The 17,305-nt window shown below is 39.7% G+C and overlaps 1 protein-coding gene across 1 annotated transcript in view; it reads left to right on the plus strand.

Moving 5' to 3' along the window:
* HCLS1 (hematopoietic cell-specific Lyn substrate 1) overlaps positions 1–16,892 on the plus strand; it is a 42,086-nt gene extending 25,194 nt beyond the window's left edge. Inside the window, exons 5-17 of the mRNA XM_003763637.4 lie at positions 1,772–1,882; positions 3,277–3,331; positions 4,146–4,256; positions 5,759–5,814; positions 7,844–7,898; positions 8,454–8,564; positions 11,379–11,434; positions 12,069–12,138; positions 13,947–14,095; positions 14,715–14,822; positions 15,160–15,457; positions 15,859–15,930; positions 16,124–16,892. Coding sequence (XP_003763685.1) covers positions 1,772–1,882; positions 3,277–3,331; positions 4,146–4,256; positions 5,759–5,814; positions 7,844–7,898; positions 8,454–8,564; positions 11,379–11,434; positions 12,069–12,138; positions 13,947–14,095; positions 14,715–14,822; positions 15,160–15,457; positions 15,859–15,930; positions 16,124–16,260 — 1,389 coding nt within the window. The 3' untranslated portion in view covers positions 16,261–16,892. The remainder of the gene's footprint in view (positions 1–1,771; positions 1,883–3,276; positions 3,332–4,145; positions 4,257–5,758; positions 5,815–7,843; positions 7,899–8,453; positions 8,565–11,378; positions 11,435–12,068; positions 12,139–13,946; positions 14,096–14,714; positions 14,823–15,159; positions 15,458–15,858; positions 15,931–16,123) is intronic.
* The last annotated feature ends 413 nt before the right edge of the window (positions 16,893–17,305 follow it).

Below are 17,305 nucleotides of genomic sequence, written 5' to 3' on the forward strand. Positions count from 1 at the left end.
AATATAATTGGTTTTCTTTGTAATCTTATGTATTTTACATTATGTATTTAAAAACATTATTCTGAGCTTTCACCATAAACTGTTAAAAAGACCCATGATACAAATTAGTTGGCATTTATATAGTATTTTAATGTTCAAAAAGTACTTTACAAATATAGTCTCATTTAGTTTTCTCAATAACCCTGTAAGGTAATTTGTTATTATTATCTCTATTTTAAAGACGAGGAAACAAGACTGAGAAAGCTTGAAGTAATTGCCCAAGATCTCACAGCTAGTACGCATTTGAGGCAGATCTTGAATTCAGATCCTCCTAATTGCACGAACTGTGCTCTGTGTCCACTAGAAGTTTCTACTAATATTTCTTTCCATTATGAATGACTGAAAAGAAGTTTATAGGGATTTGACCTGATTGCCAAAGCAGTATATAATGTGAAAAAAGGTTAAGAACCCATCTTCTGGAGAGCAATTTGGAACTATGCCCAAAGGGCTATCAAACTGTATACCCTTTGAACCAGCAGTGTTTCTACCGGGCTTATATCCCAAAGAGATCTTAAAGGAGAGAAAGGGACCTGTATGTGCAAGAATGTTTGTGGCAGCCCTCTTTGTAGTGGCCAGAAACTGGAAACTGAGTGGATGCCCATCAATTGGAGAATGGCTGAATAAATTGTGGTATATGAATGTTATGGAATATTATTGTTCTATAAGAAATGATGAAGAGGAGGATTTTAGAGAATCCTGGAGAGACTTATATGAAATGATGCTGAGTGAAATGAGCAGAACCAGGAAATTATTATACACGGCAATAGCAAGATTATACAATGATCAGTTTTTATGGATGTGGCTCTTTTCAACAATGAGATAATTCAGGCCAGTTCCAAAGGTCTTGTGATAGAGAGAACTATCTCTCTATCACTGAATGTGTATAGAACTGAACACAGACTTATGGGGGAAAAGACACCTGTCCTCCCTCCCAAGATGCAAAAATCATATAGAAGAATCTTGAGTTTCTCTTCAAAAGAATTCTGTTGTTTTTTTTTTATTGTGGTGAGGAATGTGGTGACTGAGTGTGGGTCACAACATAGTATTTTCACTTTTTGTTGTTTGCTTTTTTTTGTTTTCGTTCTCATTTTTTTCCTTTTTGATCTGATTTTTCTTGTGCAGCATGATAATTGTGGAAATATGTATAGAAGAATTGTACATGTATAACATATTGGATTACTTGCCAAGGGGGGAGGGGGAAGGAAGGGAGAAAAACAAATTGGAACACAAGGTTTTATTAGAGTGAATGTTGAAAATTATCCATGCATATGTTTTGAAAATAAAAAAAGCTTTAAAAAAAGAACTCCTGGTCTACATCTACTACCTCCTGGGTGTCTAATGCTGGCAACCAAAGGCCATGAGTTTTATTGTGAGAGCCAGATTTTTGCTCAGGTGTCACAAGAAGGGAGGTTCTGGGGACTGGTCAGTAAGGTTCCATGTTTATAAGGATGAAGCAAGGGAGTTTATAAACAATAGGGTTCCAGGAAAGATCAAGGAGTGAGGGAGGGTTGGATCAAATAGGAGAAAAGGATGCAACCAAAGCAGTGAGATACTTCAGCAAAAGAGGCTTCTAGCCCAACCTTTCCTACATGGACCATGAATCTAACAAAGGCTGGAATTTTAATGTGTGCTTTTGCATTTCATCTTTGCCAATCTGCTCCTTGCCTTATATCGCCCTATTTGTTTCTGTCCCTTTTTCTGTTGATCTTGACTCTCTTCTTGGTTTTTCCAGAGTGCACTGGGCCATGAGTATGTTGCTGATGTGGAGAAGCACTCATCTCAGACAGATGCTGCAAAAGGATTTGGGGGAAAATATGGAGTTGAGAGAGACCGGGCAGACAAGGTAAGAGATACACTTTGCTCCTCCAGGAGGCATAAAAACTACATGACTGGAAATAGGAACCTCTGTCTAATTACTGAAGCATCCAGTGTAAGTCTAGAAAAGGGCCCTGGTTACAGAAGGCAGGGCAGGGAGGAAGTTCCAGGAGGCACCTCGGGATAATGTCTCAATAAATAAAGAAATCATTTATTAAGTACTATTATGTGCCATCTAATCACTGTGTCAAGTGCTGGGGATAGAAAGAATAAAATTAACATGTCCCTGTCCTCAAAGAACTTGTGTTTTAATGAGGGAGACAACATGTACAAAACTAGGTACATACAAAGATTCATGCAGCATAGATGGACAGTGGCCATAAGGTGGAAGGCTCTTGGGGAGGCCAGGAGAGGTTTCCTTTGCAGGCTGGTGTTTGAACTGAGTCTTGAAAGAAGCTAATGATTTTAAAAAATGGAGATAAAGCAGAGGGAGCATTCCAGCCTAGAGGATGAGCGCCAGGGCAAAAGCATGGAGATAGAAGTTGGATGGTTACATGTGACAAAAAGTAGGCTAGTGTGGCTGTACTGCTAAATTCATGGAGGCAGTCATGTATAAGAAGTCTGTTATGTGAAAGAAAGGAAAAGACCAGATTGTGAAGAGCGTTTTAAGCTCTTCTTAAGCTAGAGAAACTTTTATTTCACCCTAAATATGAGTGAGTCACTGGAGTTTTAAGTAATGACCAGATCATCCCTCTGTGCTGCAAGAAAATCACTTTGCCTGCTGTGTAAAGGATGCGATTGAATGGTTATCACTCCCCTTGACTAAATATCACCAAAGCAAATCCATGGACCAACCAGTCTAGTACATAAATTGAGGGCATGAGAGTTCAAACCAAGCATCCCAAAAGATCAAAGGGATAACTGGTAGGAATCAGAGAGGGCTTTGTGGAGGAAGAATGTAAACTGGACCTTGAAATAAAAGAATGCTGGTAGTCAGAAACATGAGAGAAGTTCATTCTGAGCCTTGGAAATACGCTGTGAAAAGATAAAGGGATGGACAGTCCAATTTGGCGGGAGTGAAGGGTGTGTGAAAGGGAGCTGTATGAAATAAGACTAGAAAGGAATTTGGAACTGGGTCATGGTAGACTTGGATGACAGACTAAGGAATCTGAGATGTTGGACATTAGAGAGCCCACCAACTTCTCTGTGATGCTGATTTTGTAAGAACTTGAGTCTAGAGATAGGGTAGGGTTGTGCCTACAGGTCAGGTCAGGGCACCCTCCTCCTCCCTAGGAAATCCTCATTTGTGCTCAGGACCCCTCATAGATTAATTTTAGCAGAGTGTGGAATAAGGAGGGGGGAGGAAAAGAATATGTGTTTAGCAGCTGATGTTTTAATAAAATTTCCCTTCTTCCTCCCCAGTCAGCAGTCGGGTTTGATTACAAAGGAGAAGTGGAAAAGCACACATCTCAGAAAGGCAAGGATACTTCTCTGTCTGTCCTGTACTTCTTACCTTATGATTACCTCTGCCCTGACTAGCCAGTTCCCCCCATCTCAGCTTTCCCCATCTATGGTTCTGTTGTATCGTCAGTTAATAAGCATTTATTAAATGCTTGCTGTTTGCCAGACCCTATGCTAGGCATTGGAGATAGATTAGGACTGGGGCTGGATCTGTGATTTCACAAGCATAGGCAATTTTCAAATAAGCAATATCTTTCATCAATGTAGATTGGTCATTTTAAATAATAGTAAATAATTAATTCACTGAGACAATAAATGACTTGCCTAAGGTCATCCAACCATTATGTGTCAGGTCTTTCTGTCTCAGAGGCTAGTTCTCTATTTTTCCATCCTGCCTTTCTAGATTTTGGAGATAAAAAGACAAAAATGAAATTGCCCTTGCTCTCAAAAATCTCATTGTTTCTATGCTTATGTTCCGACCTGTCCCTAGATTTCCAAATATTGAGAGAATGGGGAGCAGGGAGATAATTCAGGTAGCTTCCCTAAATGTTTTTGGCAGTAAGAAAAGGAGAAAAGAAAAGGGCAAAGGAAGAAGGAAGTTGCACTAAATCAGAAACAAGGCAGCTGAATTCAAACTGATAGAAGAAGCCTGGGAATGCCACATCCTGTATGACACTCCCCCTCTCCACTTGCTTTGTCCCATAAGTACCCACTTAGTTCATTTTCTCTCCCATTTCCCTTGGGCCCTTTCCTACCTTCTATTCTCTGATAAATTATTTTCTATACTGAAGATGGACTGACAGGTCTGACATCTCTTTCTCCTTCAACAGATTACTCCCGAGGCTTTGGAGGTCGTTATGGGGTAGAAAAGGATAAACTGGACAAAGCAGCTGTTGGCTATGACTACAAAGGGGAGACAGAAAAGCATGAGTCTCAGCGAGGTGAGTTGGAGTGACTGAAAAGCAAAGGGAGCTGAAAAGAGGAGGTGGGCTAGAGCAGAGTTTGGAGAATGCTGTGGGGTTGAGGGCTGAGATGGATGGGAAAGAATACCTGTGCTCTTGAAGCTACCCTAGTGGGTATCCTAGAAGCACAGGAGGACTTCTATGTTGCAAATGTTAGAAATGGGAATGCTGAAGGGGGATATGATATGAGAGGGTTCATAGGAATGTGTGAAGTGGGAGGATTAGATGGGGGTATAGAAGAGAAATGGTGTGAGCAGGTTGAGGAAGACATAGGAGGGAGGGGGGAAATAAGGGAAAGAATAAGAAAGAAAATAAGAGAAAGAATAAGAAAGGAATGATGATAGATGATAGCTCTCATGGTAGATAAGAGAGTAGTCCTGAAGAGTAGGTGGAGTAACAAAGTGGGAGATTAGGAAACAAGGGATAAAAAGACAAATTGATAATCTCAGTCTCACATTTACCTCTACTTCATTCTGTCCCTCTGCTTTCCATCCTACCTGGAACTATCACTAGCAAGTAGCATGAAATACGCGCAAAGGAAGAAATTTTATATTTACTTTCTACTTCATCATGTGGGAAAATATTTTTTGAAGATCAGGATATTATTTATATATTATAAACCTATATTCCATTTATATAATACTTTAAAATTTGCAAAATGCTTTGTATATGTTATTTCATTTGATCCTTACAACAATTCTGTGAGGTAGATGCTGTTATTATCCCCATTTTAGAAATGAGTAAACTGAAACTGAGAGAGTTATAAGTGACTTGCCTGGGTGGTATCTGAGTCAAAATGTGAACTCAGTTCTTCTTGATTGCAAGTCCAACACTATCTACTGGGCCATACCAAATATGTGTGTAGAAGTGGAAGGTGAATCAAGGTTTTCACAACTCTAGCCTAGGGTTTTTGTGTCCTATACCACACTACTTTTGTCTCTCATGGAATAATTAGGGCAATTAATCTTTAATTGCTCCTACCAATTGCTGATTAGTAAAAGTGGAAGGAGTTTCTATTACATTCAATAGGGTATTGAGGGGACCCAACATTGTACCCTGACCGCTACAAAAATATCAAGAAAAATATAGGTGAACAGAGAGGTGACGCTGGGCCACCAGCCCCCATTTGAGGGGAGCTTACTACATTGGCCTTTATAGGAGAAACCCCAAAACACTAAATTGCTGCTGCTGGGAAGGCTTTTTGTAGTGGGGGTGGAGCAGGGCCAGGGAAGAGCTATCCTCCCTGTCCTTAATTCTGTCTCTTTTTGCCTGTCCTCATATAACATTTTTTGCCCCCATTCCTTTCTTCCATCCATATTCTTATGTCTTTATATGTACATTCTTTTTTCTAACCCAAGCCTCTCATAATTGTCCCTATCTATTTCTTCCTGTCCTCCATATTCCTTTCTCTCTCTATTTCTCTTCCCTATTCCTTGGTTTTATCTTGGGGGGTCTCACTCCTGGACCTTTCTGTTCTTCAGATTATGCCAAAGGCTTTGGTGGTCAATATGGAGTGCAGAGGGACCGAGTAGACAAGGTAAGACACTCCCCTTCTTTGAGGGGATTTCACCCAACATATATCAAGTGCTGATGGAGATAGTGCTAAGAAGGGAAAAGAGGAGAAAGCACTTATTACTGGACATCTGTATTTGTCACCCTTTGTTTTCACCCAAGGGATAGGATGCCCTCTCTGCCCTGGATCCCTTTCTGCTTCTTCATTTACCTTCCTTGGCTCTGGGCTCTGGTGGGTTGGTCAGAAGTCCTAGCTTTGGGGGAATGGACTTGGAAGAATGAGGGGGATATGCCTCACAGTATACTATGGTTTCTTGCCTTGTATTGTCCAATTCTAACACCAGTCTCCATCATACCTCCCCCTGTGGGGGTAGCCTCTGTGTCTCCAGCTCACCTGGCTATCCTGACCTCCTCCTCCCTATCACCCATCAGTGCCTTTCACTTAATGAAGATAGGAGATTCAGGCTAAGCAAGGATACACAATCCCTCTACCAGTTCCAGGCTAATTTGGACTATCCAGCCTCTGCTTTACATTCTAGTGTGCGAGACATGTATACCCAGGATGCATACAATGGAGATGAAATGGAACCTTAGAAGGAAAGGCACTATTAGGTGTGGGAACTGGGAAAGGCCTCCTACGGAAAGTATAATTGGAGTTAAATCTCAAAGAAAACCTGAGATTCTAAGGGATGGAAGGTTGGAGGCAGGGTATTCCAAGCATGGGGACAACCAGAGCAAAGACACAGAGATGAGATTGAGTAGCGGAAAAGCAAGGCTGGTTGACCAGATTGTTGAGACTTTAGAAGGCAGCAACACAGAAGTCTGGAAAGACTGGAAGGGGGCAAGTTGTGGAGAGCTTTAAATGATGTACAATGTAGTTTAGTTTTTCATCCCAAAGATAAAGTCATTGGAGTTCATTAAGTAGCGAGATGACATAGTCAGGACTATGCAAAAGGAACATCATTCAGCTGAATGGGCAATGGATGGGACCTTGCCTAAATAATCTAGAACCATATCCAGATGTCTTCTAACTATGCACATGAATCAAATATCATTAAATATCGCTGAGTGACTGAGGTAGTTCCTGCTGGACCTTGCTAAGGCATCCCTAGGCACTGAGCTAGCTGGGAACAGGATCATCTCCAATCCTTGACTTTACCCATTCATGGATCAAGCCTTTACCAGAATTTCCACATCACTCCCATCCCAGGGAGTTTCTCAAAGAAATCTATTTTCACTGACAGCTAACAAGGGGAAGAAGTCAAAAGACATTTTGGGCAGTGAGAACCTCAGTCAGAAAAGGAAGACACTGCATTCAGTCAGTTCTAATCAAATCAACTCAACACATATTTATAAATTATATATTCTGTGCGAAGCATTTGGGATAAGTGGATTTTTAAAAATGACAGTCTGATCTCAAGGATTTTACAAGCTACCAGAGAGAATAAAATTGGCACAAATATCTATAATTGCAAGGTAAAATATTACTAATTGCATAAGAAGTCAAATCAAAGGTTCCAAGAAATTTCAACAATGAGGAATCACTTCTAGCTGGTGGAAAGCAGGAAAGGCTTCATGGAGGAGATGATGTATCAAGTGGATCTTGAGACAGAACAATAATATCTATAAGAGAGAAGGAAGTCTATTCAAGGCTTGGGGAACAGAATATGAAAATATATAGTAATGGGAAAGAACAAGACTATTTTGTAAATAGACAACAGTATGGTTTGGTGGGAGCATTAGCATATGTGAAAGGAGCTGTATCAAATAGGGCTAGAAAGGAATTTAGAACTGGGTTATGGTGGGCTTGAATGACAAATTAAGGAATCTGAGATGCAGCCACAAACCACTCCATGATGATGACCTTGTAACAATCCGAATCTGGTAACGTAAGGGTTATTGTAGACAATAACCATTCTAAGCCTCCCCCATGCTTAAAACTGCTCACACTGTAATCTAATGCTTGGCAAAGAATAGGACTAGAAGGTGGAAGGAAGAGAATGTATGGGTTTGGCAGGTGATAGTTTGATCAGATCTCCCCTTTTCCTCTCCAGTCAGCAGTTGGATTTGATTACAAAGGAGAAGTGGAGAAACACACATCTCAGAAAGGTAAAAACCTCTCTTCATATGTCCTAACTTCTTCCTGCCCAAATATACGCTCTCTGAACCATCAATGGCTTCATTGCATCAAATGCCTTCAATGTGACAGGAACTGTGGTAGGCTTTGGGGATACAAAAATAAATGAAAGCATCCCTTCCCTCAATAATCTTATTATACCCTTGACTATTTCATGACTGATCTCTTGATTTCAGAACTTTGTGAAAGGGAAAGAAAATAATTAGAATGGTTTCCTTACCATATGTTCAGAAGAAGGGGAGGGGGGAAAGGGAACAAAAGGAAAGAACAGAAGAAGAAGGATATAAAAGGGATGCTTTGCACCAAATTAGAAGTGAAGTAGCTGAATTCAAACTGATAGAAGAAGATTGGGAATGTTCTCCACACTCCTTCCTTCATTTGGACAATTCTCCATCCCATAAGCATCCACTTAGTTCATCTTCTTCCCCATTTCCCTTGGGTCTATTCCTACTTTCCATTCTCTGACTGAATTTTTTTCTATGCTGAAGATACACTGACAGGTCTGACATCTCTTTCTCCTTCCACAGATTACTCCCGAGGCTTTGGTGGTCGTTATGGGGTAGAGAAGGATAAACTGGACAAGGCAGCTGTTGGCTATGACTACAAAGGGGAGACAGAAAAGCATGAGTCCCAGCGAGGTGAGTTGGAGTGACTGAAAAGCAAAGGGAGCAGGAAAGAGGAGATGAGCTAGAGCAGAGTTTGGAGAATGTTGTGGGGTTGAGGGTTGAGACAGACGACCTCTCCTCCTGAAGCTACCCTAGTGAGTATCCATGTTGGATTTAAAGCACGGGGAATGCTGAGGGGAGAGGATTTGTGAGAGGGTTAATAGGAATGGGGGAAGTGGAATGATTAGATGGGGAAGTAGAAGAGAAATGATGTGAATAGGGAGGCTGACATAGGAGGGAGGTACAAAATAAGGGATTGAGAGGAGGAGAGAATGATTATAGATGCATCAAGAAGTAGTACTGAGGAGTGAGTAAGTAATGAAATGAGTAAAGGACCTAGAAACAGAATAATAAAGTCATAGTGTGAGCCTCAGTAGTCCCTCAGTAAAGTCCCACACCCTTCCAATCCTACTCATGAATCAATTATCAAGCAATTTTGGGACTTGAAACAAGTAGAATGAAGTAAATTTAATGCAAGAACTCAAATCTACAGTTTATTTCATGAGATGCAGATTTTGTTTTGATTAATTGTGTCTATGATTTGATTGTTATAGGCAAATTGCGATAAGGAGAATTTCCTCTGCTTTCATCATTGTTTTTTCAGTCATGATTCATCAAAGTTCTTAAGTGTTTAAAAGTTATTTTCTTTTACAATGTTGTTTTTGCTATATAAATTGTTTTTCAGGTTGTGTTCACTTTACTCTGCAGCAATTCATACTTATCTTCCCAGGTTTTTCTGAAACTATCCCTTTTGCCATTTCTTAGAGTGAAATAATATGCTATTATATTAATATATCATAATTAGTTCAGCTATTCCCAATTAATTGGGAGCCATTTTATTTTCAATTCTTTGCTAACATAAAAAGACCTTCTATATTGGTGCATATATGGGTCCTTTTCCTTTTTCTCTGATCTCTTAAGGGGATCAGTTTAATAATTGCTGAATCAAAGGATATCCACAGTTTAATGACAAATTGTATAACAGAATGACTAGACCCATTCAGAACTCTACCAATAGTGTGTCAATGTGTCCATCTTCATACTTCCTTTCCATCAAATGTCATTTTGGTTTTTTATCATCTTTGCCAATCTGATAGATATAAGGTGAAATTTAGAGTTGTTTTAATTTTCAACTAGCTAATTATTAGTGATCTGACATCTTTTTTCATATGATTGTTAGTTTAGACTACTTACTTTGAGAACTTTCTGTTCTTATCCTTTGACTATTTATCTATTGGGAATGTTTGTCATTCCTATATACATTTGAATCACTTCCATATGTATATCTTAGGCATTAAAACTTTATCAGAGAAACTTGCAAAGAGTTAACTGAAGGAAAAACTTACTTTTATTTTGTATGTATTACTCTGCTTTAAATGTGTTTCTTTTAAACAACATATTGTAGGATTCTGGCTTTTAATCCAGTCTACTATCTATTTATGTTTTATGGGAGAGTTCACCCCATTCACATTTATAATTAAAACTACTAATTCTGTATTTTCTGCCACCTTATTAACCCCAAATTGTACTCTTTCCTTTTCCCCTTTCCCTCCTCCCCAGTATTTTATTTATGAACACTACTTGCCTCAAGCATTCCTCTCCCTTTAGAGATACTCCCCCTTTCTTTTACCTTTTCCCTACTATTTCTCTTTTCTATTTAGCCTACCCCTTCCTTTTCCCCCCTTTCCTCTCCTACTTTTCTATAAGATGAGAGATGTTTCTTGGTGAAACCAAATATATCTAATATTCTTTCTTTGAGCCAAATCTGATGAGAGTAAGATTCACACAATATTTGTCACCTTCCCTTCTTTCCCTTAATTATGTTTTCTTGGCCACTTCCTGAGGTGTAATTTCCCTCATTTTACCTCTACTTTCCCCCTTTTTTTCTTGTTAGAAATACAGTTCTCAAGTTTTTTTCTTTTTACTTTTTTAGGCTTTTGGCCTTTTTATCAATATATATAGGCAATTATTGTCTTAAATGTATTTATTGTCTTAATAATTGTTGCTTTATTATTGTCTTAATAATATTATTGTCTTAAAAGAATTGCCTCGGGTAGTAAGAGGTTGAATAGTTTTCTCAAAGATATTTTATCAATGTATCAAAAATGAGATTTTAACCCTGCTTTTTTGATTACAGATGAATTCTTTACCTACTATACCATACTACCTCTGCCTGTCATGTCAGTGATAGAAATAATTAAGATAATTAACTTCTCATTGCCCCAGTATTATCTCTAAGACTATAAAATTTGGACAAGTTATTGATTTGTATCAGGGAAGGAAATGGTTACAGGAAAAGTACCTTCTAGTCATAAAAATCAAAAGTCTGAACCATTCCTTCCCCCTCCCCCAAACCAAAAAAAACCCAAATCAAAACAAAGACAGCAAGATACATGCAACTGAGCAAAAAGGAAAGTACTGGGTCAGTAGCTCTTCTTTTTGGGAGTACATTATAGTGGTCCCATGATGAATGCACTGAGAAACTGCTGCTTAGGAGAGTCAGGGTAGGCAAGGTACAGGGGCAGGGATATGTGCTTTTTAACTTCTGTTCTTATCCCTTATCTCTTTCTTCCTGATCCCATCTAACTTTTATTGGCTCTCATTTCTTTTTCCCAATCATGTTCCTATCTCTTCATCCATTCCTTCTTCTCTCTAGTTCTAAGCTTCTCAGGATCATCCCCTTTCTAACTCTATACTGTTCTCCACATTCCTCCCTTTCTCCCCCTCTCTTTTCCCCATTCTTCATCTTTGCCTCTCGGGTCTGATTCCTGGACTTCTTTTCTGCAGATTATGCCAAAGGCTTTGGTGGTCAATATGGGGTACAGAAGGACCGAGTAGACAAGGTAAGATATGCCATGTACTGAGGGGGTTCCCTCTAAAGTACACCAAGAGTAATGACAAGAATAATGCCATGGAGAAGGGACAAGGGAGTGTTGAGGATTACATTCCTGTGTAATCAACCTGTTCTTAGTGAAGGGTCAAGATCTCCACATGGGAATTCTTGCTGATTCTTCTTTTATAAAGGGAGACAACCCCCAGGAGAAGTTAGTGAAGAGTATATCACACTCACACTATGGCTTGCTCCCTTTTGTTATCTAATACTAACTTCAGTTTACAGCATTTTTTTTCAATCTCCAACCCTGTGACTGTCTTCCCTGATCTCAGCTCAGATGTCTCTGTGGACCTCTTCTTCCTTGTCACCCACCAGGGCTTCTCCCTTAATGTGAAATTACCCTTCTCTAAAGATGAGAGATTTGGATTCTGTGTGTGTGTGTGGGGGGGTTTAGGACAGGAGTGGGCAGCAGTTCAGAACTGCTTCACACTCATCTGGAAATTTGGAAACTCTACCCACCCCTCTCCACTTTGGAACTTCATTCTTCCAAGGATTTCACCTGAGAAGCTCATAAATGTTCCCAGCGTTGGACCACATGCTTCTTGGGTCAATTCTTCTTCTCCTTCCCCCTTTTTCTTCCACAGAGTGCAGCCAGTTTCAATGAAATGGAAGCTCCAACTACAGCTTATAAGAAGACCATACCCACAGAGGCTGGTGAGTTTTAAAACTACATTTGTCATCCACACCTAATCGAATAGCCTTTCAATCTCTTCATCTTCTTTGCCTCCTGGAACTAACAACTTTTCTGCTCATCTTAACCTTCCTATCCAGACCAGGTTAGGTAGCCCTTATAGCCTCACTTCTCATTTGAAAGGAAGATTATATTTATTATACAGAATTCTAGTAGGCAGAACTAAGACTAATGGATAGAAGGTACAGAAAATCCAATTTCAACTGAGGCATGAATGTTCTGATATCATTGTCAAAAATGAAATAAGGAACTCCCCGTCACTGAAAGTCTTCAGTAGAGTTAGATACTGTTTAGCTTTTAATCTTTGTGTACTAATATTTAATAATTTTAATTTAAATAAATAATTTAAAATAAATTTCCATTCAACAACATAAAATATTTTATATTTATATAACAATAATAATACTTGAATTATTTAATAATACTTAATCTTTGATTGTAATGTCTGGGCTAGCTTTCTGGAGGATCTATGGACCAGTCTGAGTCTTTGGTCTTAGTGGAGTGATGAAGACAGGAGAGTCACCACGAGGCTGGTCAAAGATGGAGTCCCGAATCTTCTCTGTTTCTGTGTCTGAGACTCTTCTGTGTCTGTGACTGAGAGAGACTCTTTCTGTGTCTGAGACTCCCTTAAATACCTCAGTACAATTACATCAGTACAGCACACTGAGCATGTGCCACTATATCACCATATCACATATGTATATGTTATATATACATATATAAGTATACATATACATATATATATATAAGTATATGTTTAGAGAACCATTATCTCACACTGAGTAGGTGCTTAACTATAAGCACCCTGCTGTCCTTGATTCAAATATACCTTTTCAGAGTTCCAGCCCTCTACATTTGCTAGCATAATAATAATAATAATAATACTTGAATTGTTTAATAATATTTAATTTTTGTACAATCAGAACTTTAAGTTTTGCAAAGAGTTTTATAAATGTTGTCTAAGTTTGCTCTCCCAACAACCTGGGAGATCTCTGCTGTTATTATAAAGAAAGAAACTGAGATGAACAGAAATTGTGATTTTCCTAAAATCATAGTTATTAAATGTCTAAGCTAGATTTGAGCTCCAGGTTTCTGAATTCTATGTATTTGCCATCTAGATGTATTTTGCATACAAGTCATTTTATAAATGTTTAATTTATGTTTAATTTGTAAATGTTTAGTTCAATTGAATTGAAGGATATTATAGAGATAATTCTTATCGAGGTTAGGAAATTAGCCTAGTAGTACATTGTGTCTCAGATTTTATTATTATCACTTCATTACTCCTTTGTTCTTCTCATTGGGCGAGCCAGATCAAGAATATAGAAAGAGAATTGCAGGATGAGGCGAGAGCTGAAGAGAATGGGGCTCCACAAAGAAGGAACTGGAACAAACAGGGATTTGAATGGCAAGATAAAGATGGAATTATAGTGTAGAAGGCAACAGGGAGACAGGATGAATTGCACTTGGGGAAATGAAGGAGAGAAACTTTAGGATAACTGAGAAAAGGGATTTGAGGGAGAAAGAAGAATGAAGTCTGGGAAAGAAAAGAATGGATGGCACTTAGGGTTTACAGAGAGATAGGAAGGGGATACAGGTTTGGGGCAAGTTGTGGCTCTTAAAGACCTTCACATATCCCTTTTGAATGCACTCCCAATTTGCAAACTCCTTTTCATCCTTTTGTTCTATTATATCATACTGATCACCATCCCTTTATATTACAATACTATTGACTTCTTTCAACCCTAATGCTACTTGCCCTTGTTGATAGCTTCCAGTGGGGCCCGTGGACTGAAGGCGAAATTTGAATCCATGGCAGAAGAAAACAGGAAGCAGGCAGAAGAGAAACAACAAGAACGAAAGTTGGTGCCAAAGAAACCTGTAGTACCAACTCCAGTCCCCAAGAAAATTCCCTCAGAGGTAAGTTTCCCCGAATTAAAATCTTACCCAGGGCATGCTGGAATAAAATATTTGTTGTTGTTTTGTCATTTTCAGTTGTGTCTCACTTTTTGGGACCCCTTTGGGGGATTTTTTGGGTAAATTTATTTGAATGATTTGTCATTCCCTTCTCCAGCTCATTTTACAGATGAGGAGACTGAGGCAAACAGCGTTAAGTTAGGTTGGGTAAATATCTGAGGCTGATTTGAACTCAGGTCTTCCTAACTTCAGACCTGGTACTCTATTCATTGCACCTATTATATGCAAGGCCCTGTCTTCAAAGAGGCTATAGTTTAGTTGGGAAGATAACAAGCTAGCATGCATGTAATCCACAGGTAGTAAACATGAGAAACAAAAATTGAATCCAGCACAGGAAAATTTTCCAGCTATCAAATCCTATTTAAATTACCAAATCACTGGGGGTTGGGATCATCAGGAAGACAGTATTTGAATTGGACCTTGAAAGCTGGGTAAGATTTGGAAAAGAGGACAGAAAAAAGAAAAAGGGAAGAAGGCATTCCAGGTCAGGAGATTGACCCCAAACCTCAAAGCATAGATTTGGTGAGAGAAGTAAAGCAGAATTATGCTCTCTGCTCTTTAGGATAGGTCTCAGGTGGAGAGCTGCCTGCCATCCAAGATAGCACCCACAGCAACACAGAAAGAGCTTCCTCCGGTGCCAACCCTGCCCTCAAAGAGGGCTCCCTCAGAGGTGAGTGGAGACTTTTTTTGTTAGTAGGCTAGTATTAGCAGCTCTTTCCCTTGGCACAATTGTGTATAATCCCTGATTTCATCTTTAGAGGCTGAACAAATTTCCTCTTCCTCTCCCCCTTCCCTGCCATTTCTCTAAGTCTGCTCTGGGTGAATATAGACATAGTGGGGAATTGGGGATTGGACCAGTTTGTCAGAGGGTCAAGGATGGAGTTGATTAGGGAATCTTGGGATTATGGGGAGAAATGGTAGAGCTGGGGGGAGAGATGACAGAATCTAGTTTCTTCTGATCTCTGAGGTGCAAGGGAAGAGTTTTCTCTGCATTCCTTTTCTATCAGGACAATAATGAGTGGCCAGATAATGAGGAGCCACCAGCTCTGCCCCCCAGGACTCCTGATAGGTTCCAGACTCTGGAGGAACCAGTCTATGAAATAACACCAGAGGCAGAGCTAGAGCCAGAACCAGAACCAGAACCAGAACCAGTGCCAGAGCCTGAGAATGATTATGAAGATGTCATGGACCTGCAAAAATCAGACCTGGATGGAGATCAAGAGAATGACTATGAAGATGTAGCACAACAAGGTGAAGAAAATGCAGATGATTATGAGGATGTCCTGGAACCTGGTCCTTCTGCTGGTAAGTTTGGGAGCCTGGGAGTTCTACCCCCACTCCATCTCGCTTTCACTGACTTTAGCTACCATTTTTGTTCAGGCACCCATAGTCTCTCACCTCAATAACTGCAACAGCCTTCTAATTGCTCTCCCTGCCTCTATCTTCTCACCTCTCCTGTCTATCCAATACACTATTACTGTCTTTCTCATTAGAATGTAAGTCATTGGAAGTATGATTTATTTCATTTTTTGTCCTTTTATCCCCAGTGCCCAGTATTTAGTAGGTACTTGATAAATACTTGTTGGTTAATTCAGAAACCTGTAGGAAGCCTAGGGACAAGTTCTTCCTCAACCTTTCTCCTCCAAAGCTCTCCTTCTTGCCTGACAAGCATTGATATTGCCTCATTTCTTTTTCTTGTTGTGTAGGAACTGCTGTCATTGGATCCAAGGCTGGATCTACAGGAATCTCAGCCATTGCCTTGTATGATTACCAAGGAGGTAAGTCACCCTGGGGATGACCTATCCTGGGAGTGGGGGCTTCTGAGTAACTATATGTACCTTGGATTAACTTTCCCAAGGCTTGGATTGAGGGAGAAGAGCAGACTTATTTTCCTTCTGAAGTAGAGAGCAGAGGGGAAGGGAAAGTTTCCTTCTAAATTGGGACTGAGGGTTCCTTTCATTTCTTTCACAGAAGGCAACGATGAGATATCCTTTGACCCAGATGACACTATCACTGACATCGAGATGATAGATGAGGGCTGGTGGCGGGGACATTGCCGCGGTCGCTTTGGTCTCTTCCCAGCAAATTATGTCCAGCTCCTTCAGTGATCTTCTCTGCCATTATCCTGCCATCTGTCTCAATAACTCATTTGCCTAGATCCTTCTTCTTTGCCTCACCCTGGTCCTACCAGGAACTTCTACCCCTACCTTGTGCTCTGCCTTGCACTATAAAATTAGCTAGCATGTATTAAGTGTCTACTATGTGCCAGGTACTGTGTTAGGCACTGAGGATGCAGAGAAATATAGGTGATCCCTCAAAGGGCTCACATTCTATTGGAGAGGGGAGGGGAGCCAAAGTAGACATATATAGCTATGTGCAAGATGGGTAATAGATACAAAGAGGAAGCAAGGAGATATAAAGAAGCAAGACAGGGAAATAAGACGTCAGTTTTCTCTTATCTTCAAGCCACAAAATAGATTAAGCAAATACAGAAACACCATTTAAAATTGACTGGGATTCCCATCTCTTCCCCCAACTTCAGGCTGCCTCTTCTCTCCCAGGGACTCTAGTTTAACTCAATTTCAAAATTTTGTTATTCCCTACCCCAAATACAGGGCTCCTTGCTCATGGAGTCCTGAGAGGGAATTGCTAATATTTCCCTTCCCTTCCCTTCCATGATTTTCTAACCATACCTGCTCCTTGGAATTGGAAATAAAGTGACTCTATGGTTTTTTGTTTATCTGTTTATTTTTTTTTTGTCTGTGTTGAGATAATTGACTTTCCAGGAGCCTTGGATTAGAAGTCAGAAAGCATGAGGTTTATTTTAGTTTTTTCACTTATTATATAACTAGTAAATTATATAACTTAACATAATTATATAACTATGGCCCTGAGCAAAAAAAATTATTGTTTTTGTTATTGTGGTTGTTGTTCGGTCATTGTAGTTCTGACTTCACAACCCCATTTGGGGTTTTCTTGGCAGAGGTATTGAAGTGGTTTGACACTTCCTTCTCCAACTTATTTTACAGATGAGGAAACTGAGGAAACAGGGTTAAGTGACTTGCCCAGGGTCACCTAGCTAGAAAGTGTCTGAGATTGGATTTGAACTCAAGTCTTTCTGACTCTAGGTTGGGCACTCTATCCCCTGTGCCA

Source organism: Sarcophilus harrisii, chromosome 3 (assembly GCF_902635505.1).
Source record: "Sarcophilus harrisii chromosome 3, mSarHar1.11, whole genome shotgun sequence".
Lineage (NCBI taxonomy): Eukaryota > Metazoa > Chordata > Mammalia > Dasyuromorphia > Dasyuridae > Sarcophilus > Sarcophilus harrisii.